The following is a 25016-nucleotide window of genomic DNA, read 5'->3' as shown; positions in this document are numbered from 1 at the left end:
TACTGGTGTGGATAGCAAGCAGCAGTTTCAGAAGAGGGGAGGGGTTCAGCCAGGGTGCGAGGGAGACGCAGGGGGTGAAGCGGACAGTGATCCTTACCCATAAGTGTCAACTTCCGGGGTCTCTGCTTGGATGTGATGACTTGCAAAGAAGGTGCGATGGACTGAATGCGGATGATGGGCTGGTTGGGGTCATACGTTCCTGGCACAGCCAGTTCAAGGTCCCGGCACATCAGAAGCTTTGGGGACACGTACTGCAGCTCTAAGGACGTGAGCTGTGAACAATTACCGCAGGGGTTAGTCTTCTGCCTCCAGGGAGGAATTCACATGCCATCTAAGTATTCTTCAGTGGATTGCTAAGAGCGATGACTTGTCCCAAAGTCTCCAGGTAGGAGCGCAACCATGTGCTTGGGCATTAGTGTTAGACTGTTCACAGATAGTGAAACAGAAAGGACTGTGAGGACAGTTAACCCTCCCAGAACCTCAAGATCCTACCTGAGGCAGCTGCTTAGAGATGCGTCTGAACACATGGTAGTAGAGATCCCAGGCCTGGGTGAGGTCCTTTACGTTCCCTGACTTCATGTACTTCCTGCACCACTCCTGGGCCTCCATTAAATCTCGACCATACGCCTGGGAGGGAATGCAGAGATTTGCAAGTTGTCACTTGTGTCGACGAAGCCCCACGGCTCAATCTCCAAGCAGACAGAACTCCTCAGGAGCGCACCCTGGCTGGAAGGCACCGGGGCGGATGGCTTAGCAAGGAAAGCTCTCCAGCATCCCAACCTTGAAGCTCAAACCTCAGGATGGCTTCTTAGGGAAAGCAGGGTTGAAGGGAGATGAGAGGACCTGGTGAGGAATCTTGTGGTTTTCCAGTTATAATTTTAGGAGGGTTCTTGTAGCTGAATGAAGATTACATTTCTGGTGTTTTATATCCTCTGACCTCCGTCAGAATGCGTTTTATTCTAGTCAGTAGAAAGGCTGGGGGGGAAGGAGTCTGCAGGAGGCTTTGGGGTGCTGCCCTTACCTGGTTGAAGGACGTCTCCTTCAGAGTCTGGGGCCCCCGCTCCATCATGGCGTGCAGGGGCTCCAGCACCTCGAACATGCCCTTCACGTTCCTCTCCCCGAAGTACAGCCGAGACGCTTCCTCCAGGCCTTCGTGCCACATCTCGTGCCAGAGGATGGCCACTCGGATCAGCTCCTCGCTCACCTGCATCAGAAGGGGGATGGAGGGAAGCCCCAGGATAAGCTAAACTCAGAAAGGCCCGTGTTGGAGAAGCAGGAGGTACTCTTTCTGGCAGCCAGAGGGAGCACACAGCCCTGCCAGGAGCAAGGAGAACACTCTCACTCTGGGCCTCTGCTCGGGGACTGGAGGCAAGGAGCCCCGCCCTGGCCCCGACTCACCATCATGGCCTGCTGCACCAAGGTGTTACTGTGCTCACACATGTTCTTCAGAATCTTATTGGCTGCGTTGTGACGGGCTGTGGTGGTGGACTTGGAAGCCACGGTCAGGGGGTAGATGAGGGCCTGAAGTAAGCACAGAAGGACCACTTGCAAACATGAAAGGAGCCTGACACTCACTTTGGGAGGATGCCAAGAGAAATGAGGAGTGTGACACTGACACTCATTTGAGTCTACCAGGCAGGGGCTACATGACCCCAGGGAGGAATCCTTCTTTTTGAGAAGGCCCCTGGGTCCCTGGCCCACCAGCTGGGCAGACCCCCCTGGGGCAGGACAGGCTGCCGCTCCCAGGGGCCCTCATGTCTCTAGAGCAGCTTTAGGAAGGGCTGACCGCCAAACCAAAGGGCCAGCCGTGAGATGAGAAACTGCACAGGGTCTCCACGTACCTGGGGGTGGTACCGACCAATGTCTGTGAGAAGCTGGTGAATGAGACGTCCCACCAAGGGCCTTGGCGTATCGATTCTTGCAATGAGCTGAGGTATAACCTGACATTCAGAAAAGACACAGTATGTAGCGTGAGACATGGAGACGACTCCAGTTATTCTTCTGAGCAACAAAATAGCTCTTGTTTTTTGTTTTTTGTGGGGAGGTAATTAGGCTTATTTATTTTTTTAAATTTAATTTTATTTTTAAAATATATTTTTATTGACGTATAGTCAGTTTATAATGTGTCAGTTTCTGGTGTGCAGCACAGTGCTTCAGTCCTATAAGAACATACACATATTTGTTTTCATATTCTTCTTCACCGTAAGTTACTACAAGATACTGAGTATAGTTCCCTGTGCTGCACAGTATGAACTTCTTGTTTAGGCTAATTTACTTTTAGAGGAGGTACTGGGGACTGAACCCAGGTTCCTGTGCACGCTAAGCATGCACTCACCACTTGAGCTACACCCACCCCCAACAAACAGCCCCTGTGACTTGTTTGGTAGATGCTGTTGGGCTTGGAAGCAGTTCATTCCCTTCAGTTCTCTGAAAGGAACTGAAGAAAATCTGGAGTCCTGACCTTGGGGCCGCGGCACAGCACGTGCTGCCTTGCTGCACCCAGCAGGGCCTGACTCCAAGAGGAGACAGAGGACGAGACCTGGCCCACCCTCACCTGTAACCAAGTGTCAATCTGGATTGCTTTCACCCCTTCCACTAAGGCTTCATTTACATCCGGCCAGTGACCGTAATCAAACCATAAGGTGAGGACTCTGGAAAAGAAAAATGAGGAAGTCACAGAAAATTCAATTCATCAGCTTTTGTCTATTTTTTCATCTTTGAGACTCTTGAGAAGAGAACAGGCAGGGTCCCAAATCAGTGGCTCTCCGATGTGTTTGGTGGTGGGAGCACTTGGGAGCAGGCGGTGGTGAGGCTGGCAGTGCTCGACTGAATGCAGGAGGGTCATCCCAAGTGAGTGACTATTTCATTCCAGATCATCCCGGGGGTCGCCGTGGTAGAGCTCATAAAGCTAACAGATGAGCCCCTGGGTAACCTGCAAGTGTGTAAAGAGCCGCTGACTGCACAGCGGCAACCCGGAAGCCTGGCACTTAGCCGGTGCAGAGACCCAAATGCAGGAGGACTGGTCACCCACGGCCGGCCTGCCAGGCCTGTGCCTCTCAGAACTGCCTCTAAGAGCTGAAGGGATGTCAGTGATACTGTGAGAAACAGCTGGGTTTCTGCTTCCTACACAACGAGCCACATGCAGAGTCCGCAGCCTTCTTCTCCCTCCTATGCTAGGACATACTCACTGGAGTGGGGAGGGAAAGAGGACGTTATGTGTGACTTCTGTGTCCTGCCATCCACACGGCCTGCCAGGGCTTCCCTTCCCTTCCCTGATACCTGAGCGTGTCCTGGAGGTTGTTGCCTCGTGACAAAGAGATGGAACGAAAGAAGCCCTGGACGGCAGGGACGGTGTACATCAAGAGGGTTTTGGACAAATCCTGTTGGAACACACATGCATCAGTGAGACTCTTACCTCAGCTTTCTCATCTATAAAATGGGCATAACAGCACACTACATGGTGCCCACCTCAAAGAGTGGCTGTGAGGATTAAATCGGTTAAGGCATGAACGGCCTTTAGATCAGTATCTGGCACACAGCAAGCACTCAGTAAATGGCAACAGTGCCACAACTGCTATTATCTTGGGCTACTGGTGACTTCCTGAACAGGGTGGCAGAGGAAGTGGGGCTAAGGCCCTGAACACACTGATCTCTCAGCCTGTCAGCTGCCCCGGGCTCTGAACCAGCAGCCCCAGGGGAGGCGGAAGGGGAGAGAAAAAGACAGAGGACAGATTCTGCTGGGCTCCATGCTCAGAGTGGCCTCGCAGACGCGCACGGCTGCCCCCGCACAGGTGCAGGGCTTAGCAGGATGAGCTCATTCACGTGGGAAGCGTGACAAGGACCTCATTCTCTGGCCTGGGGGCTACGTCAGTTCCCCAAATGCAAATGTATACACAAAAGTGCGTCTGGAACAGGCTGGATGGCAGCTCAGCTAGGTTTTCAGTTCGTCTAGCACTTGGGAGCAGAGCCCACGAGCGCTCCACCCTCTCAGAGCGCGTGCCCCGGGCCAGCCCCACAGCGGGAGGAAGGAAGGTACCTCGGTGACCTTCTTCTGCAGGGGAGATGGGGTGGGGCTGTTCTCAGTGCTCTCGGCCTCGCTCTCGCTGTTGCTGCCCTCTGTGCTGGTGGCCGTGGCGGTGGCGGTGGCTGCGGTGGTGGCGGCGGCGGCCGTGTTGGTGACATTGGCCCCGCTGGCGTGCCGCAGCTTCTTCTTCTCGTCACGGGCCTGGTTTTGATGTTTGTAGTGCAGCACAGCTTCGAAGTTCATCACTGCCCACGCGTGCCAGGCCTGGGGGGCAGGGGCGAAAGGACAGACCACGGGGCTGTGACAACAGCAGGGGCAGGAGGCTTGGGTATCGAGGGCCTCCAGGAGTGTGAGGCCAAAGCTGAGGGAGGGCATAGACCGCCCTTTCTTCTCCGTGGTCAGTAGAGCAAATCTTCACTTCAACCCAAACCCCGGGAATGGGGCGCTTTCCTCCAGGGTGTCTCCTGTATCAGGACTGCGATGAGCGCGAAGGGGAGGGCACGGGAAGAGGAGCAAGAGATGGTCCCTGCCTCAGGGACCTCTTCATCTAGTAGGGGAGGCGTCACCCAAAAACTCATGCAGAATGCGACTGGGGTCACAAGAGACAGACAATGGGAACGCCAGGGACAAGGCTGGGAAAGCTTCACAGAAAGGAGGGATTTGGGGGAAGGTCTTAAGCAATCTTAGATGCGCAAGGAGGGGACAAGAGAGGGCAGAGAAGGCAGCAGTGAGGACGTCCTGGCAGAGGAAGAACAGGGACAAAGACGCAGTGCGGGCCAGCACAGGATGGCTCACAGGACACACGTGAGCAGCCATGACCGAAGCTGAGGGAGTGTGAGGAGCAAGGTGGGGGCCCAGCAAAAAGGAAGCTCAGGTTATGGATGGCTGCCTAGGAGGCCAGAGGGCCCACTTCATTTCGTAGGAAACAGAGTATTTAATATCTTCTTTTTCGGTGGAGAGTGGAGGTAATTAGGTTTTATTTATTTATTTAAAAAAAATTTTTATTGGAGGTACTGGGGATTGAACCCAGGACTTCATGTGTGCCAGGCATACACTCTACCACTGAGCTATACCCTCCCCCCGGAAATAGAGCTTTTAAAGGTAGAGAAGAGGTTCAGGGGAGTGAGGGTGGAAGTCTGAACCAGGCCATGTGACAGTGGCAAAGGGACACACTGAAAGCACAGGACCATGATGGAGGGTGAACCCTGGTCATCATCCATCCCTCATGCCTGGCCCGGGGACTGTCAGAGAGCCAGTGCTCAGTGGCTGTTTGCTACAAGAGGCCTTTGGTACTAACTTGGATCCAGGAGGAACTACTCACTTCTCTGAGGTTTTGGGCCAAAGTGACGCGCTGGTGCAGCACTGCCCGGTGTTCAGGGCACGAGGAAGAGCTTGATTTGGGAGCTTGTAGGTTTGCAGTCATAGTAGGACATTAAGTAATCTACTCGTAGGTGGATTTCCTGGATAATCAGTAAATTCCTTTGCATCCTTTGCTAAAAACCTTTCTTTAACATAGAGGTGTCCATTTCCCCACATAAGCAGAGTGGATTGGTCATAATTGACCTCTCTTTGCTGAGTAAGAATTCTATAATGATCCAGGTTCATTTTTCCCATATCTTTGTTTATTTGACAAATACCTCTTGTACATGTACTCTGTGCCAGGCACTGAGCTGGGGGTCATGGTGAACAAGACAGAAAGAGTCTCTGCACGCGCACAGGGCTACAGCACACCACTGATGCTGGAAGGCAGCATAAACCCCAAAGGGCCTAGGCCAGGACAAAACAGAGACTAAAATTCCCGGCGCTAATTTTTTTCTTGTGATTTCTTTCCAAAAAATTAAATGAGGAAAAATAATCCAGTTAGGACATAGTCTTAATTAGAAAGGTTCCAACTAATCAATGGTTCACTGGACAGATTTTTCCAGCCTCGGACGGAAGCTGTCCTAGAGAGAATAATTATTGCTTTCACAAAATGAGCATTTTTCAGATTGAAGCACGCTTAAACCAGGATAAGAATTTTATTGTAGATGCTTCTGTGGTCTTCAGGTGCAGGTTTTGATCCCAGAGGGATTAATTCACAAAGCATTAGCATGTTAAGGAGACACCGGGAAGAAATCGTTGACTTCTGCTATATCAAGCAGCTACTACCAGGAGGCCCCTCAGAAAAGATATAAAAAACGAGAATATGTGCTCTCACCAAAGATGCATACTTCCAAGAATCACTCCTCTATGAGTCAATCACATCTTTTATACATTTTCTAGTTCTGTTTATCTTCTTGAAAAATTTCCTATGACATAATAGGATGTTACCTAGAGCTTTCCAATAAAAACAGAGAAAGATCAGTTCTTAGATGAGGAGCAGGCAGGGATGGCAATCAGAAAGAAGCTGGGAAGGAACAGATGACCCAAGGGAAGATAAAGTTCCGGAGACTAACCATGTGTCCAGATGCTCTAGGAAAACAGGCAGCTAAGAGTCTATGGGACAACAGCATCCCCAGGGCCACGCACACACTCGTGGTGCAACAATCTTTCCCAAGTAAAAGAACCTATCAGCCTTTCCGAATCGATCAGACTTATAGAGGGCCTGTGACAGACTGGCTCTCGGCACTCAAAGAAGCAAAGTCATGCTATCAGACCAGCGCCACCCAGGCTTCGCTGTCGCCCAGCCCATGTCCGCCTGGGGCTCACCTTGTACCAGCTGCGGTCATGCTCCGTGGCGGCGCTGTAGTACTGCAGGACCTTGGGGATCGTGCTCTCATTGATGCCCTGCAGGTTCAGCTGCCACTCCCCCAGTTTCAGGAAACATCTGCAAACAGAAATGAGCCCTCCAGTTGCTCCCTCCTCAAAACAGCCCTCCCAAGGAGAGCAACGAATTACGTGACGGGGCACAAAAGCCCTCCTGACATTTACTCTCAGGAAGCAACATGATGGAACCATCAGAATTCTCGGCCACACGGAGGAGAAAAGGCATGGGGGTAAGGTGTGAGCTCTTCCTCTCGCCCCATCTTTCAGGGCTTCCACAAACCAGGTACCTGGAGAGGAGAGGTCTGCATGGAACTAGCTCCCCCAGATTCACTTTGGTGGGTGGCAGCTGCTGAGAGCAATTTTTCTTATTGATTGTTACACGGCTTTTCCCTTTCTTTCCCCTTAACAGCTGACGTGTACTGACTGCTACTCTGTTCCAGGTACTGCACCAACCCTCACACCATCTTACACCACCCCAGGGAAAAGGGACTCTCGGCATCCCCTTTTTACATAATGGGAAAACTGAGGCACAGAGAGGTGAAGTAACCTATCTAAACTCACACATCAAGTTAGCAGCATATCTGGCATTCGAAAACAAGGAGCCTAACTCCGAAGCCAGACACCAGGAGACCGGTGCATGGGTGCTCTTGGCTTGCTGGAACCTGAGAAAATAAGTGGCAGAGACTTTGGCTGCCTGGGACCCCGACTGGGAAAGGTGAGAGACGTAAGCAATCGGCTGCCCAGGGAGCTGGGGACACTGCCTTTGCGGCAGAGGCGCTGACGTGGTGGGGATGGAGCGGGGACCTCACCGGGCCATGAGCTTGTGCAGCTCCTGCTTGTGCTGCTGGTCCTCGGTAGCGATGGCATGCTGGGCTTGCTGCTGCATGGTCTGAACAAAGTGCTGCATGTGCTGGAAGGCATCGATCTGTAGTGGGACAGAGGCACAGGGAGGGAGGCCCTTGGCCCTCGGCCCAACCTCAGGGGGAAGGAACTACTGTTCACAGGCCCACAAGCCAACCCCTCTCCCAACAGAATGCCCTGGAACACAGAGTGAGGACAGAGGACCAGGGCATGAAGCTGAGAGATGGTTGGGCTTTCCAAGAAAATTCATATTTTCTCAACTCCAGTCTTCGCTTTCCTTGGCCAATTGTTATTAACTAGTTTAGTAAATCTTAGGAAAGCTACTTGCCTGACTACCCCAAATAACAACTTGTATGACGTAATCTGAAACAACTGCTTACTTCATTATCAATGTATTGCCCTGGGGGAAATTAAGTTTATGGGGAATTGTTTCAGGCTAGTAAAACTTTAGTATTTGTTCAAAACACTATGGTACCTTGGATACCCTAGCGTAGCAAAAATTACAGCTAGAAAATCTGACAGAACCCTCAGTACCCAAGTAAGAGCACAGAGATGGGATGAGGCTCCTCATACAACCAAGTGGAATGCGGGGAGCCAAGCAAACATTCAGTTGGACAGAGTCGCTTAGGGGCAAAATCTTCAGTGTTCTCAAGCAGTTACATCTCTACGCTGTGTGATTTTTATACAAAGTAAGCAGAAGGCATTCGGGTTAGTAACAGGCGGTGGAACCAGGGAAGGGCAGAGACAGTCAGAGTCCAGGAGTGAGTTACAAGCCATCCGTATGAGTCCGCTGTGTCCACACACACAATCATGGTGATAAATGGGGTTCACACTCTTTCACATGGACATCAAAAGCTCAAATGGAAAAGATGGTGAAATCTAAATCCATCACAATAGGGAGGGGAAACAGTGACAGAATGTGAAAAAGAGAATGTGTTCTTTGCTGCAGAAAAGGAGGAAAAAGATTAACATTTCAAATAAATAAGGCCAGAGTGATCTTCTCACAGTAAATCTAAGTCTCTTTTTCTCCTTTCTTTTTTTTATACTCATTTTTTTTTTTTTTTTGGTGGGGGGAGGTACTTAGGTTTATTTGTTTATTTATATTTAGAGGAGGTACTGGGGATTGAACCCACCTAAGTCTTTCTTTTTTTTTTTAAACAGAAACATGTCAGGCCATGATGATGGCCTTGAAGGAAAATGAAACTCCCTGGCTTGGGGGCCAGGATCAACCTCAGATGTTTTTGCTATATAAGGAGTTAATTAGTTAAGTGGCACCTAGAGGGCTTAACCCAGAGGCAGAATGACGTGACAGTTTCCCAGGCGGCTGATCTGTTCACAAGGACAGGGTAGACACACAGATGTTCGAACAGCTGACAAGACACCTGTCTCCCTCAAATATCTGCTCTCAGAGTCCCATGACTCACCATGGCTTTGAAAGAGGAGCTACATTAGCATCCCACACCTGGGAAAGGGTAACTGTCCCTTTAGCTTTTCTTCCATGGGAACTACACTGACCAGACTTAAATTTGATTAAGAAGAGAAAACAGAACAGGGAGGGAGTCTTAAAATGATCAGTCATGAAAACGGTGGATGATAACTCAGTGTGGTTGGTGTGTACATCAAGCAGGTAAGAACTGAAGTAGAAATTCTGATGTCAGGGGCTTTTCAGAGCCCATAAGCTACGTGTCACTGAAAGTCCAGACACAAAGTTTAAACTCTCTTTGGAAGACTCAACAAGAACAAAAAATAAATTGCCAAAACTGGGGAGGCTGGATATTAGTCTGGATTTGAAGCCCAGTATTAGGTTTACTGAGCTTATCCAGCAAGGAACACTCTGGTATCTTTCTACTCTGTGCCATGGAGGCAACTTATTTCTAAGGAATTGGAAATGCTCTATCAAAAACTCCTTTTCTCCATGCCCAGGAAGCGTGGAGGGGGAAAATGATTCTTTCTCTCTTACAGATGGTGGACCGGCAGCTTGGAGGAAGGGGCTTCTCTCAGGTCCAGGGTGTAAGCTGGGGAGAGTATTCTGGGTTCTTGACCGCCTGGGTGGTTAGTGGACAAAAACGATGTTCGCAGCTGAGTGAAATTTCGCAGAAGGAACCAGTCTGTCTCTAGATTCTCTGAACTGTCTCTTGTTAGGAAAACATTGTGCACGCACCTACTACCTGATGCCTCCTGGCAGAACAGGGGCTGCTTTCCCCCACTCTCACCTGCCTTGGGCAAGGCAGAGAGTACACGGAGTAAAGCTCAGAGAGGTAAAGTGACTTGTTCAATAGCACAGCTATTATTAAGCAGTCAGTTTTCTTGGTGTAGCTCCTGAACTCTTATGAAGATGTGGCATCTCTAGTTCTGGGCTTGAAGTTCAAGCATCTAATTTTAAACAGGTTTCTAAATTTTTGATGCATGTGGTTTTACGGTCTCCCTCCAGAACTTGGGCTCCTGAGAAAAGGCCATAATCCATGGAGAAGCTGGGCTGTGGTCCTATGTTGAAAGAAGCCACTCCTTGGTTCAGATATTAGCCAAAACACTCCTTCTGCCTGCCTTCGGCAAGACATTCAAAGACTTGGAGGCTATACGTAGGAAGGAAACCAGACTATATTCAGCTCCAGCACCTTCTGTTTTTCTCATTTGCCTGGAGGAAGGTCAGGCTTTGAATCAGAAGAGCTCTGGCTTGGGAGGCTCACAGAGACTCAACAAAATAAAACAACAACAAAAGAAAACAAAACCCCAACTGCACATTTGGAGAAGGACACCTGAGTCACTACCTTTGAAGCACATCCCAGTCACAGACCCAGTGCCTGGGTGCAGGGCTGCGCTTCCACTCTGGGTGGCATTCACAGTCACAGAGGCCACCACCCACAAAAGAAGTCAACTTCCAGACATAGTCCAAGGGTCTCCCAAGCTTGCCTTCAGCAGAGACACGACTGCTATGTGATCACATCTCACAGCCGGGGCTCCAGTGACTGCTGGGTGTTCTCTTCTCATCTCAGGGACAGTGTGGGGACAACAACAGGGAGAGGAGAGCTGGGACTGCCTCCTCTGTGTGGTAAGAGGATGATGGGGGAGCCAAAGCAGGTGCTGACTTTGCCTCCAGTTCCTACTTTTTGTTAATCATCACCATCATCCAGGGAGATTGTTTAAAAAAATAAAAACAAAAACCCCCACCAGAAGGCACAACTATTTCCCAAGGACCTGTCCATAAATAGTCAGAGGAATTCTAAATTGGCTTCAAAATGCCTTTCCCTAGTGGTTTCAGCATTACACTCTGGGTGTTGCTGCTTCTGAATCCCAATTTGATGATAGGGAAGGAGACGAGAAGTCTGAAAAACCAAATTGGTATTATGAAAGTTCTAGTCTGTGTTTTCGCAAACAGGCTGCTTTTCTGGGTCCTTCCCTTAGGAAAATCCCCAAGCAATTGTGCTCCATCTATGTTTCGGCATATTCTAGCTCTAATAAATACCACTGTGATTACACTCCCTGGTTTGATCAATGGTATACATGCATCACCTCGAGTATGATTCACTTTTTGAAATCAAGCCATATAGCCTCCTAACAGGAGCAAACTCCCTGACATGGTGGTCTGGACGCTGTTTCCTTTTGGGCCTTGAGGAGACGGCGAGAAGCCGAGTGGGCGAGCGTTCTGGAGAAACGTGGCCCACTGTCGGGTGTGGGTACAGACCTTGCGAGCGCTCTTCCACATATTTTTCATGTAGGCGTAGGTCACCTGAGGGTGAACTGTTGGCAAAGGATGGTCAAGTTGCCGAGACGGATCAACTCCCAGGAGCAGCACCAAGGTTTTGTGAGCAAGAGCCTTAAAAACAAGAGGTCAGTTATAAACAGAACTGGGCCAGGAGCGCCGTTCCCTCCTCAGCCCCTACCCACCCACGTGGGGGGATACGCACCAGTCTGCCACTCTTGCCACACAGGCTTGCGTACTTGAGCCAGGTCCTCATGTCCTCGTGCGGGCTGACCACAAGCGACCGCACCATAAGGATTTTCTGCCAGTCCTCCACAATACGCTGGCAGCCCTGGAACATTTAGAAGCGAGGATTAGATCTGTCCTCTGCTATATTTTAACCCCTCACAAGCAACGATGAAACCCACCCTGAAACAAAAAAAGAGATTCATTTATAATCTCATCTTTCTCAAGTGAAGGGTCCTGTGAGTGAAACACCTCTTAGGAACTTCTCAAAATTCATGAAGCAGTAGAGCATGGACTCTGGAGCCTGAATCCTGGCCCTGCCACCTACTATCTGTGACTTTGGACAATTCACTTAACCTCTCTGTGACTGATCTGTAAGATGAGATAAAAATGGTACCAACTTCACAGGGCTAGGGTGAGGCTTAAATGAATTAAATTATTTAAATTTCTTTTCTGGATTGTAAATAATGCATTTTTATTTAAAATTTTTTGCTTCAGTCTCTCTGGTTGAAGATGACTTTCAGTGACAAAGAAATTAAATTTAGAATGTATTATTCAAAATTTAAAAAACTAAGTGTAAAAAAAGCTTAAATAATTAAATTTTCAAATGATGTTGTTTGTAAGTTGGCGTTTATAATTCCTGAAGTTACTAGAGCCTAAACCTGCACTAAGATCCTGGCCTTGCTCAGATTCTTTCTCCTTCATTTTTATTTGTCTCAGATCAAAAATGCACGTGGAAGGGGAAGGGTCTCATTCACTTGCACATATAAATTCTTTTAAATTTTAAAAAATAATGTGAATTAATCATTATTGAATCATTTGATATCAAAGGACTGCTGAGAGTAGAGCAGGCCCCTTCTCGCCCACCTTCCTGGTAAGAAGCCAGACCCAGAGACAAACCACCAAGGAAGCGAGATGGGTTTCTGAGATCTTTGATCAGTGAGTTCCATGAAGCCAAACGAGCTACCCTGCATGGAGATGAGTTTAAAAAGTCTAGCAATAGTGGCTGCAGGTTTTTCAATGTGCCAGGACACGATCTGAGCCAGAATAAAGAACCCAAGGCAAGAAAAGACCCAGTACAAGTAAGCCTGACCCCTCAAACTGCCCCATGGGAGACACTGGCTGGGGATTTCACTTTAATTGATCACAAAATGGCAGTCTTCAGCCTCGGCAGCTGACTGAGTGTTTTGACAGCAAGCCATCCACAAGAGCCAAATTTCTACCATAAACTTAAAGCTTTATTTTTAAGCGTTGGACCATATTTCCCCATCCCATTAAATGTCACAACAGTGATTTGGAAAGTTAGAAAAACAGAACAAAACACACATTTGACTGTTTTGGTGACTTCTCATCATCTGCTAGTTTCACCCAGATGCTAACATCACTTGGCCCACTGTAAACCAAGAAGCATCTTTGTCTTAAGGTGGGAAAGTCATGAAGGCTTAAGATGATGATGGTATCTTGGACACAGTAAAGTCGAACATGGGTCTCTCCTCTCCAAGACTCATTTAATCCATTTCCTCCTACCCCTTCTAAGTCTCTATTTGGATAAAGTCCCATCTGTTAGAATGGCAGATCTCTGATTTGGAAACTGTTCACCCTATTATAGGCACTTAAAAAAAACCAGGGTGTGCACAGGCAAGTGGGAAATGCTGGGTTTATGGAATTCTTTGCTGGTGTCCAAACAGACAATTTTCCATCAAAACATTCACTGGGCACTTCATAATTGCTAATAAAACATGTAAAAGAACTGCATGTGCTCATTTCAGAGCATAAGCGAGTGTGTTCATAGACGATCCTGTGCCCTCCGCTTTCCTTTCCAGTGGAATGTGCCCGGAACTTCGTAGACAGGAATGCAACTTGGAGTCAAAAGGCTTTGCCACAGCCTACTGAAAAGCTGGAAGCATAAACCCTGATTCTGGGGACAGAATCTGGAATTAAGTGTGGTTAGGGGCAAGAGGAAACAGCTTAAAACTGACGAGGCTGATTATGACAAGCAGGGGACCAGTGGCTTCTGGAGCAGCAAAGGCTTTGCTGATGAGCTTCCCCTCCTGCCTACTCAGGGAAAGAACTGTCCTTTCCAAGAACACGTAAGACTCTGGACTCGTGGATCTGGAATCGACAGCTCTTCGGGATAAAATGAGCAGAATGTATGATGAAAATACTGATGGAGGACTTGAAAAAGGTCCTCGATGAGGGGCAACTTCAGTAGAAAGAAGTCTGCGTAGAGACTACGGAATGACTAGGACCAGCGGAGCTGTGAACGGCAGGAGTGAGTACACCCCCCCTAAGGAGACGGCTGCAGGAGGCCGGCGGGGGGATTCAGAGCAGCGGCTCTCGGCAGCGGCCACATCCTGGAATTGTCTGGGAAGGCTGAAAACATATTGATTCTGGGTCTCTCCCCAGAAATTTTGTTTATCTGGTCTGGGAAGTGGCCTGGGGATCCATATTTTCGAAAGCTCTCCAGGTCATTCTGTTGTGTCGCTAAAGCTGAGAACCACTGATTCTAAGACTCTCAACTACCTGGCTGTAAGTGTCACTTATTAAAGACATTTTCTTTTATTCCAAGAAGGGTAAAAGGAGGCTAGAAAACTGGTCAGTCTCTCAGAGCTAAAGGCTTGGGTGAAAAGCCTTTGGGTGTTTTGCTTTGAATGCAAACCAAGCCTCTTCGAGGAGGCAGGAAGCCATGTTGAGCAGGGGAGGGAGCCGGGCGGGTGGGCTGACGGGCTCTCTACCAGGCTCACCTGTAGTCTCTCCCACCAGATCTGGCGGATGATCTCTCGTCGCTCGGGGACAAGTTTGTACTGGATAACCTCTTCCAGCTCAGACAGCATATGGCAAGAAACCATGGCCTGACGGAGGCAAACCACATTCCAACTTAATACAGCCCGAATGATCCAAAAGCCAGGCTTCATTTCAATCATTCCTTCTGGTCCCACAGGCATGCTCTCAGCAGCCTGTGTGTCCTCATGAGCCCACCCCAAAAAACGGACTGAAATAAGCCTCAAACCCGACATCCTGCACATGTTCCACACGCACCCCGTATGCCCGACTGTAGCTCTCTCCAGCCATCGCAGTTAACTCAGCGTCCAGCAGGTCCCGGGCTTTGTCGATGCACTAGAAAGAAACAGAGAACTCCTGGCACTGAGCTGTGGACTCAGGCTGCTACTTTCAGGCTTCCCAACTAGCTGCATATCTCACTTACATCCCTGTGAAGAGGAGAGTTCATCAAAGAAGAGACCTTTCACCAGATTTGACAGGCTAGAGAAGAGCATTTATCCAATTTCTCAGAAAAGACAGAAATGTATGGCAGCCAAAAGCTTAACATCTTAAATCTTGGGTTACAAAGGAAGGGAAATGTGTGCTTAGAATCACTGTGTTCTTGCATCTCAAGAGGACAACCTAGGGATCTACCTTCCTTCAGCCTTTCCTTGCTGGGCATGTTGGTGCAGACAGGCTGTGCAAACACTCGAATGGCCCTGCTGGCTGTCTCTGGCTTTTGAGCACCCTGTCCTCATGAGGGAGTAAGTGCCTCTGAAATTGGCAGAGGGACACCCAATCCTCTTCAGGTACATGGGAGTTTCTGCGCCTGTGACATGAATGGCCCAACTCTCAGTCCTTATCATGCAAAGCAGAGCCCAGGGGAGGTCACAGGACTGCAGTCTGAGTCTTCTGTTTCATCCGTTAAAAACTCTGAATGTGGAGCTTTTTCCTTTTTGAATGCTTAAGGTTAATTACTATGTCCCTGTTCAGTAGCGATCAGGTCATTTCCCAAGCACCTCTTCCAAGACAGTATGGTGCCTGACAGGGCGGATGTGATTACCTCATTATTTCATTGTGCAAGTCAGCACAGGATTTCCAAATCAAGTGCCAGCTTTCCTAGAAGGTAATCAGTGTGTGACACGCCTGCACAGCCGGAACCTTATGACCAATTTCTGCGGCAGAGTGGGGCCTGCTGCTCTCTGAATTCTCTTTTGGTGAAACAGTTTCTCTCTACTACAGGGAATGCTAAGTAAAGCAAGACGGCAAAAAAGGATGCAGTGATGACCCAAGGAGCCAACTCCGAAAACAATCTAAGTGGTAACTTCCAGAACACGTGTCCCTCTCAGAGCAGAAAGTGGCCCTGGCTGATGTGCTGGGAGTCCTCCTCTTACGGAGTCTTACGCTCCAAAGCCATTCTAATGAGCTCACAGAGCCAAACACGAGGGCTGAAGCATAGCAGCCTATCACCCAGGCACCCTGCGCCAAGGGGCGGACAGGGCTCGCATGATTACCTTTTCTTTGCTGGTCTGGGTACAGGAAGGTTTGTACCTGTTGTGCCAAGGAGAAGAGGTCCTGATGCAGCGCCAGCACGGCTCTATAAAATGCCCCATCGTGGGTGTCCCGAGGGATCATACAGGTGTACTCTTCCATGCTGTCCCACTGACCTACACACACACGGACAGACAGGCAGAAAGAAAAGCCTCAGGGTGGTCAGTGTGCTGGGCTAAAGGCAGCATCTCAAACAGGCCTTGTCATTGGTACTTGCACTCAGCTTGGGTTCAAATGAGACAAACTTAAGCCTGATGGATCACAATCCTTCAGGGACCCTCTATACTCGGTGAGGTTGAGTAAGCCAATTTAACAAAGCCACATCTGTCTTCCCAACACTGGGCCCCACTGACGCCCCAGGGAGGTCCACGAAAGATGGAAGAAGCTGCAGGAGTACAAGCCTACACGTCAGAAGGGTTAATGCAGCACCTCACGAACCTGGAGAACTCATTCAGGTGAGATGGAAGAGCTCTCTTCCCTACCAGCGGAGCATCTCCCAGTTCAGTGCTATCTTGGAAGTTACATTCTGTCTAAACAACTGATAATGGCCATTATCCAGACAGGGGACAGGATTAGACAGTTTGTTCGTCTCACTCTTGGCAATACCTTTGCCTCAGGAGGCAGGAGATAAATATTTTAAGAGGCTCTGTTATAACAGAAGGATGGGCTAGGTCAAGGTACAGCTGGCTCGCATCATGGCAGACTGGGCAACGGCAGCATTCGGGCAGAGATACTCACTCCCCCTAGTGGGCTAAGCACGTATAAAATGCCAGGATTTCCAAGGCCATCGGCAGAAAAGATATCAGCTTCATTTGCTGCAAACTGCAGGGTTTCTTCCTGCCTTTCACTCCAGACCACTGGTTCATCCATTTTCTATGCCTCTGGGCAAAAGCAAATAAAGGAGACTCCTCAGGAAGCAATTTGTTTTTGAAAAACGTTCTGGATCCAGCTCAGAGCTCTTGAAAGGAAAGAGTATAAGCTCTGTGACTCGAGAAGGTCCGATGGGACGTGGAAGGTTATGTAACCTTCCTGAGGGCTCCACAGGGGCAGCTTTCACCTGGGACATCCAATGGACCCTTTCCCCTCTTACTGAGAACATCTCTGGAACAAACAATGGTAATCCTCTCTGCTGGGGCCTGAAGTCAGAAATCTAAACTTGTCTGTGGAGTAAAAGGAAATCTCTGGGTTTTTTTGATTAAAGGAAACAATATATATTGTTTTTCAGATTCTTTTCCATTATAGGTTATTACAAGATATTGAATATAGTTCCCTGTGCTATACAGCAGGACCCTGTTGTTTATGTTTCATATATAGTAGTGTGTATCTGTTAATCCCAAACTCCTACTTTATCCCTCCCCCTCAACCTTTTCCCCTTTTTGGTAACCATAGTTTGTTTTCTATGTCTGTAAGTCTATTTCCGCTTTGTTAAATAAGTTCATTTGTATCATTTTTTAGATACCGCATATAAGTGTTATTATATGATATTCGTCTTTCTGTTTTCTCTGTTTCTCTGTTTGACTTACTTCACTTAGTATGATAATCTCTAGGTCCATCCATGCTGCTGTCAATGGCATTATTTCATTCTTTTTTTATTGCTGAGTAGTATTCCATTATGTATATATAAAATGGATATATATATATATATATATAAAATGGATATATATAATATATTTATATATATATATATATATAATGGATATATTGATAATATATATCCATTATATATATATATATATAAATATATATATATTCTTCTTTATCCAGCCATCTGTTTATGGACATTTAGGTTGCTTCCATGTCTTGGCTATTGTACACAGTTGCTATGAACATTGAGTTACATGTATCTTTTCGAGTTAGAGTTTTCTCTGGATATACAATCAGGAGTGGGATTGCTGGATCATTTTTAGTTTTTTAAAAAACCTCCATACTGTCCTCCACAATGACTGCACCAAACTACATTCCTACCAACAGTGTAGGAGGGTTCCCTTTTTCTCCACACCCTCTCTAGCATTTATTATTTGTAGACTTTTTAATGATGGCCATTCTGGCTGGTGTGAGGTGATTCCTCATCATTGTTCTGATTTGCATTCCTCTAACAATTAACAATACTGACCATCTCTTCTTGTGCTTATTGGCCATCTGTAGGAAATCTCAGATTTAAAACACTCAGGGAGTGAGAGGAAGGTGGGTGAGTGTTGGGCAGCAAGGAGAACAGAGAAAACTGTCAGGATGTTGCTGGAGAAGGTGGAGGGCATATGGGGGTTCATTATACTATTCTCTTCACTTTTATATTTATTGGGAAAATTCTATAATAAAAGTTAAGACATACAAGGAGATAGATAGCTGTCTTCTCTCTTTACTCCAGCTTGGGATAAGGACATGTTGGTGGAGCTCCTGCAATCATAACGAATCGTGAGGTGGAAGCCCCATGCAAAAGCAGAAATATAGAAAAAGGCTAATGGTGATGGGGGCAGAATACAGATAAACTTGACTAAACACCTCAGTTTTCATGCGTGCTCATTGTTTTCCTTGGCTGCCCTGTGAAGAGCCATTTTCACCTATGTCTAACAAGTTAAGTCAAAACCACAAGGCAGAATGGACAGATAGAAGAGGGGAAGTGGGTACCAACTGTCTTATACTTCTACAGACCTGACATCTCTACCTGCAGCCACAGTGCCTTACTTTTCAGATGTGAGTCGCCAGCCTCACTGTCTTCACCTGGGCTGGGGTGCCTGGGAGGGAGACCTTACCTAAACCCCATGCAGCTGCAGCAGCCATCCGGGCCATCTTGGCTTGGGTCTCATCATTAACCAGGGTCCACTTTTCACAGCACTGCTGGTGGAGTTGCCCCCTGACAGAAGAGAATTACACAGTTGGGTTAACTGAAATCGTCTCCATGACCTGACCACCTTTCTCTCTGGCCCCTTGGGTTAGCTGGGGGCTGCCCAGGACCTGGATGACAGGGGCCTGACTCGAACCGGGAGCCTTTGAAGAAAAAACACTTTCGATTGAGTGACATAATTGAGAAGTGAATGGTGATTTGCTGTTTCTTGGCCTGGTGGCTCATAATTTGTCTGAGAATTAGTTTATCAAAGGTAGGGAGCATGTCTAATTCTCTGTGATGTGAAATGTCCTGAACATCTGGCCCCCTTTATAAATATTAAATAACTTCTCTCCTGTGCCAATGAACTCTGGGCTCTTTCCCTTTGGCAGGCCTACAGAGAAAGCAATCGGAAGAGACACATCTGGACATTTATTTTGGGCTTGAAGCTATAGAGAGAGCTGGCTCTTCAAAGTATTATACAAATGGTGGCAGTCTGAAATGAAACTCAAATGAAATCAATCTGCGCAGAAGGAAGAAGGCTCTACGATGGTCACATCCAGCAGAAATCCAGATGCTGCTTCCTCTCAGAATTTTGCACAACTACCACGAGTGTGGGTAGGACTATGAGACACTGAGATATGAATGGTGCTCAACAGACTCCAATGCACAAAGAGAGCGGAAGCCCTCAAGAAGAGACGTCCTGGTGACTGTTAAAACTGCTGCCCTCTCATGTGGCATTTCTGAATGAAAGGAAACAAAACTGTGCTACTGTGCAAATATGAGCCCCTGCTTCTGTGTGGGCTTCAAGACTCAGCTAGGAGACTCTTTAATCTTTCCTGCTTCTTGAAAGAGATGCTGCAGGCTGTTTTAACCCAGTATTGGGAGAGGAGTCAAGAGAAAAGGTTCAAGTTCCAAGTGGCCCAGCTCAGAAGCCTCGTGGGACATGAGTTGCACTGCACTATCAGGTGACATGGTGGGGCGGGTAAGGGGAGATGAAGATGCTAAAGTCAGTCCATGCTGAAGGGATCTGGGCTGAGCTCCCAGAAGCTGACTGGTGACCACATCTCAGAGAACTTCTCAGGGCCATTTTCCAACATTGTGGCATGGCAGTCATTAACTTTCACTGTCTCTCTGGCACATGATCAAGACAGCCAGGGACATCAGCATTCTAGCTCAACACACAGCCAAGATAAGAAAGAGAAAAGAGGAAGAGGAAGTGGGCAGCCATCCTGCCCTATGCACTTACTAAGGCTCAGGGATGGAAGCTGGATGAACCGCAGTGTTGGTTTTCTGCCATGTAAACCTGGAAACCGTCAGGCTCCAGGTCTCGCTAGAGGTTATCCTAGAGTAGTAGTTCTCGAGTTGTCATGTGCCTCATAATCCCCTGGAGGCTCCTTCACTAGATCATTGGGTGCCGTCCCTTGAGTTTCTGATTCAGGAGATCTGAACTGGGGCTTGAGAACATGCATTTCTAACAAGTTCCTAGGTGATGCTGATGCTGTGGTCCTGGGGCCACAGTTCGACAACCACTGGCTGAGAGCATTGAATAACTCATCTGGGCAACAGATTTTTGTTGGGGTCCTGCCTGGAGGTAGGGGAGGAAGTAACATGATCTCTGAATGGTCCTTCCAACCCTGGAATTCAAGTTTTTATAGCAGGTAACCACAGGCAGTTTAGTATCCCTCTGGTATTCTGTCAGGACCACCCATTTCTGTGTCATGGGTCTGGGGATTTAGTTTTGCTTTTCATCTCGAGGCAGGGAGCAAGTTCAGTGTGAAACACCACAAACTGTTACTCCAAGTGACAAAGCGGGAGCAGTGCCAGAGCAGCATCCTGGAGAGGCCCCCCTCCGCGGCGGACACAGGCACCACCCTCAAGCTGTGGCCGTGTCATGGCTGTCAGACCCTGGTCAGTAGACACAGAGGGGGGCTCCTCTTCCACAAACATTTACTATGAGTAAGGATGAAGAATATACTGAGTCCTAACTCTCTAAGGCAAGGTGAAGAACAAAATCAAATAAATAAAAAATAAGAGACTGTCTGTGGGGCAAACACTACGATGTTTTCTGACCCCTCTCACTGACACCAGGGAGGACTGGGTAAAAGGCCCGCCCTCCAAGATTCTGACTTTCCCACCTATTGCAGCGGCAAAAAGCTTAGGGAGTGTTCTTTGATGTGGAACACCTAAGTCTTGCTTGTCTACAATCTCACTCCCGAGGAATCTGTTCTCAAGGACCCAGAGGCCACATAAGGACAGTGTGCGGAGCGGGTTTACTTAGGTTCACTTCGGCTGCAGGTGTGAGTGTCTGCGCCCGGGGGCTGAGGGGCTGGGAGGCTGGTGGTGGAGGGGTGGCTGTCTCTTTAGTTAGCTTCCCCCCAGAGGAAGATGAGCGTGCGGGAAGGGGGAGGGTCTTAGCTCACTGGTAACCCCGAATCATTCCTGAGGCTGCCTCTGGTGAACACCTGCCTCAGGCATGTTCAGGATATATACTCAAAGCAAAAGCAATTTAAAAATTGCACTCTAAATAGAACTGACTGAATAAACCATATAAAAAACCTGCATATGATCAGGAAAAGAATTCTGCTTCTTTCATCTCTTTTCAAAATCTCTTTTAGTCTGCTGCATTCTTAAACTGCTTGGTCAGCATCACTAGCCACTTATACTTTATAGGTAATTATAAAACTGGATCGAATCCAAGAGCTCAGAGGTAGATGGCACTGGGTATTGCAACGTCAGGAGACCTGGCTCACCCTGCTCTTGGGGGACCTGAGGCAGGCTCTGTAACTTCCATGAGCCTAAGTTTCCCAACTGCCACACAATGGGATTAGACAAAATCACATCAAAGTCTCTCCTAACACATCCAAGCCGTCCCTACTTAACCCACCGAAGGACAGTGGTTGTCTCTAATTATGTAAAGGGGTGGGGGTGATAGGAAAGGTTTCAAGGAGGAAGAAACAGTTTAGATGGACATTGAAGGATAGGGAGAGTCTCAGAAAGTAGAAAAAGGAGCAGAAGAGGAAGTGGGCAGTTGAGGGCACTGAATGAAAGAATGCAGAGAAAAAAGACTCTGTAGGTTTGGAGAAGAGTGAATCATTTGACCAGAGCTCAGATTATGAGGTAGAGTTCACAGAGAAATGGGCCGAGGAAGTGGGCTGGAGTTACAACACGAAAGACGCTAGGCTGTAATATTTACATATAAATCCAAGGGCCATAGGGAGACACTAAGGCATTTTAGGGATTAGAATTTAATTTCAAGAATATTTATGCCTTGCTTTTTAAATCTTTCTCTTAATAACATATAGTTGTATGACAGCCAACCTGAAAATGGAAAAAAAAACCTGTTTTTTAAATAATGTGGCCAATTCTTAGCATTCTGTCCTTTTGCTTTAGATCGGTACAGTCCAACGGAGGTTGCTACAGTGATGGGAATCTTCTACACCCGCACTCTTCAACGTGGCAGCCACTAGCCACGCGTGGCACTGTATACTTGAAATGTGGTGAGTGTGAGTCCATCATTAATTCTATTAAATTTAAAAAGAGCCACACATGGCTAGTGGCTTCTATATTGGACAATGCAGTTCTAGATACTTATTGGGCATTAAAAAAAAAAGCTTTAGGTGCACAAACTAATGAAGCAGATTTGATAGAATGTCCTCAATTTATTGAGATGAATAAATATGCAATGCTAATTATAGAAATAAATAATATCACCTGAATCTCCCTAATAATGGTTAAATCAGACAAACCGATTTCAAGTAATTTTAGACTATTATCTGTATATATGTGATCCAATACCTAAAAGTAAATTCACTGACATTAAATTTTCATGCAATATAATTACAGCATCTTCTATCTTAGGAAAACAGTAATAATTTTTGATGAAATAAAATACTTACTTTATGGCAAGACAAAAATTTAAACATAAAATTTTTCTCTGCCCATTTGAGCCTTCTCCCTCCTCTGTAGTCTGTATTGTGACCTGCATTCACCAGACCTCCCTAGGAGATAACATTTCTTCTCAGTCTGGTAAAGGGTCACAAGTTGCTGTGTCTATGAAGATCCGGACTGTGTAAACTGTCAATACGTCATCTGATGTATAACTCCTTGTCTCAAAAACTGGGCTTTGAGATGCAATAGTCCTCAAAGCTTACACTCCTCAGGTTGGCTAGAATAAAATTTTCCATTGCTTTCTTAGATGACCATTAATTTTTTCATCTGCCCTTTATATTAAGAAATAAAAATAGCAATCATTTACTAAAATAATGTCTATAATTAGGTACAGAAAGAATATACGTAGTGAGAGATCATTCTTTTTAGAAGCTTTACTCTAATTTTTTCCAATAATATTTTTTAAACTTTCCAAGGTACAAAACTTCTCAACAAATAAAAATTTCCGTATACTAAATAGACTGAGGCTTACTGCTACAATGGAATGTTATACAGCCATTAAAAACAAAAGCAGCACCTACAGGTACTGATATGGAACAGTGGCCCACACTAGTTAATTGAAAAAAGAAAAAAAAAAAGGCACGAAACAGTGCACAGAGTACACCATCATAATGAACACACATGCACATTCGTGGGCCAGCCCTGTAAGTCTACACGAGGACCTGACCTTGGCGCCTGCAAGTCTGGGTGGCTGGGGGACATAGAGAAGACTTGGTTTTTACAGTCCAAATGCTTTAAAAATAAAAACATGAATACCAGAATGCAGATTAAAAAAAAAAAAAAAGCCTTCAGGGACACAGGGCCCTTATGCAGGTCCACCTGGGAGGGCAGAGGCCTGCGGAATTCTGCCTCCCCTAGATGGCGCCTCGGAGGCCTGGTTTCAGGGGAACCTTGATCCGGCCTCTGAGGAGCTCTGGGTGTTCCAGCCTCACCTTCATTCTGGAAGCTCAGACTGGATTCCTTGTCCCCTCTCACTTCCACATCTAATAAGTCTCCAAGTCCTGTCAATGTCACCTCCTAAACATCTCTGGGTCCAGCCTCTTATCTGCACCCCACTGTCCCCACTCGTCCCTCTGTGCCACCATCTCCCCACTTCGGTGACCTCTGAACTGGTCTTGCCATCTTCCCTCTGGTCTCCCTTCAAGACACTCTAATTTGCTCCTTTAGGTTAAAGTTCAAACTCCTAACTTGGTCTGTAAGCCCCACTTGATCTGACCCCTGCCTACGTCCCCTGCCCCAGCTTTTAACTCTTTTCCACATCAGACCGGACCCTCTAGCCATAATGAACTTTCAGAACCCTTAACATAATAATGTGCACACTCCTCCTCACTGTCCAGGTCTGAGTTAGAAACCACTTCTTCCTAGGAGCCTTCCAGAAACTTCCAAGCCAGATTCAGGGCCCCTTCTTATATCCCACAGCCCCCTGGGCTTCCCCTTTATAACTGCATTCACCCTGTACCACAGCAGCCTGGTTGTTGGCCCTGAAAGCTCTGGGATGGCAGGGGCTGTGTCCTCAGGGCCCAGCACAGACACTGGCAATGAGTAAGTGCTCAATAAGGACTGGCCCAATGAGTAAAGGGGTACCTCAGTCTCAAATGCAAGAGTAAGTAGAGATAATCTGCTTGTGGGGAGGAAGGCTGGCATTTAACTGTTTAGAACTGTAGTTAAACTACTTAATGACTGTAGTATGGCATTTTGTTTTAGTTATTTCAAAAAAACTGCACTTGATGCTGGAAAACAGAATGGGGACCACTTTTCCTTCAATGTCCCCCAACAACTCCCCAGACCCAGATCCAGGCAAGTGTTCTCAGTTAAGCATCACTGTTGCTCCGACCTGGAGTACCTTTTTCCCTCTCCCCACTCTCTTTCACCTGTCTCCCAATCTTAGTCCTTCCTCCGGGGAGAACTGTAAGACCATCCCCTCCCTTCTTGGGTCTTTCAAAGTTGTCTGCTCAGCCCATTGACCCTGTGCTCTCAGGCTTTAATCCCTGCTTGTCTCAGCCTCACAAAGGAGGAGGTCTTGTTTTCTGTGTCTTTTTTATCTCAGGAGCCTGGCAGAGTGCTGAGCACGTGGTATGCATTCAATAAAGGTGAAGCACCTGAAGAGAGCAGTCATTTTTTTCTTCTTTCCTAAAATCATTAGCAAGAGGTAATAAAGGAAAGAAAAAAATCAAGGTGGTAGAGTGAATGAGGTCTTTGTCAGTCAGTCAAGGTCAAGGGGCAGAGAGAAGGACTAGGTGTCGATCCAAGGAGCACACCCACACCTGTCCTGTCCTAGAGCATTACAAAGTTTAAGTTAAAAAAAGAAAAAAGAAAAAAGAGCCTTTCTATTTAGCACTGAGACAGAACAGAGAAAGTAAAAAACACCGAAGTGATAG

At 47.2% G+C, this 25016-nt stretch overlaps 1 protein-coding gene across 2 annotated transcripts in view; it reads right to left on the bottom strand.

Annotated features, from left to right (window-relative positions):
* MTOR (mechanistic target of rapamycin kinase) overlaps window positions 1-25016 on the bottom strand; it is a 115312-nt gene that overhangs the window by 13322 nt on the left and 76974 nt on the right. For both annotated transcript variants that reach the window (XM_074377433.1, XM_074377434.1), the window contains exons 31-46: window positions 18617-18717; window positions 15867-15982; window positions 14595-14672; window positions 14300-14407; window positions 11536-11661; window positions 11313-11444; window positions 7579-7694; window positions 6713-6830; window positions 4037-4288; window positions 3280-3380; window positions 2555-2651; window positions 1842-1940; window positions 1399-1521; window positions 1022-1204; window positions 493-627; window positions 98-272 (exon numbers count right to left, since the gene is read on the bottom strand). In XM_074377433.1, coding sequence (XP_074233534.1) covers window positions 98-272; window positions 493-627; window positions 1022-1204; window positions 1399-1521; window positions 1842-1940; window positions 2555-2651; window positions 3280-3380; window positions 4037-4288; window positions 6713-6830; window positions 7579-7694; window positions 11313-11444; window positions 11536-11661; window positions 14300-14407; window positions 14595-14672; window positions 15867-15982; window positions 18617-18717 — 2060 coding nt within the window. The remainder of the gene's footprint in view (window positions 1-97; window positions 273-492; window positions 628-1021; window positions 1205-1398; window positions 1522-1841; window positions 1941-2554; window positions 2652-3279; window positions 3381-4036; window positions 4289-6712; window positions 6831-7578; window positions 7695-11312; window positions 11445-11535; window positions 11662-14299; window positions 14408-14594; window positions 14673-15866; window positions 15983-18616; window positions 18718-25016) is intronic.

Source organism: Camelus bactrianus, chromosome 13, assembly GCF_048773025.1.
Source record: "Camelus bactrianus isolate YW-2024 breed Bactrian camel chromosome 13, ASM4877302v1, whole genome shotgun sequence".
Classification (NCBI taxonomy): Eukaryota; Metazoa; Chordata; class Mammalia; order Artiodactyla; family Camelidae; genus Camelus; species Camelus bactrianus.
Note: the sequence above shows the minus strand (reverse complement) of the source record. Positions and strands in the feature narration are given on the sequence as shown.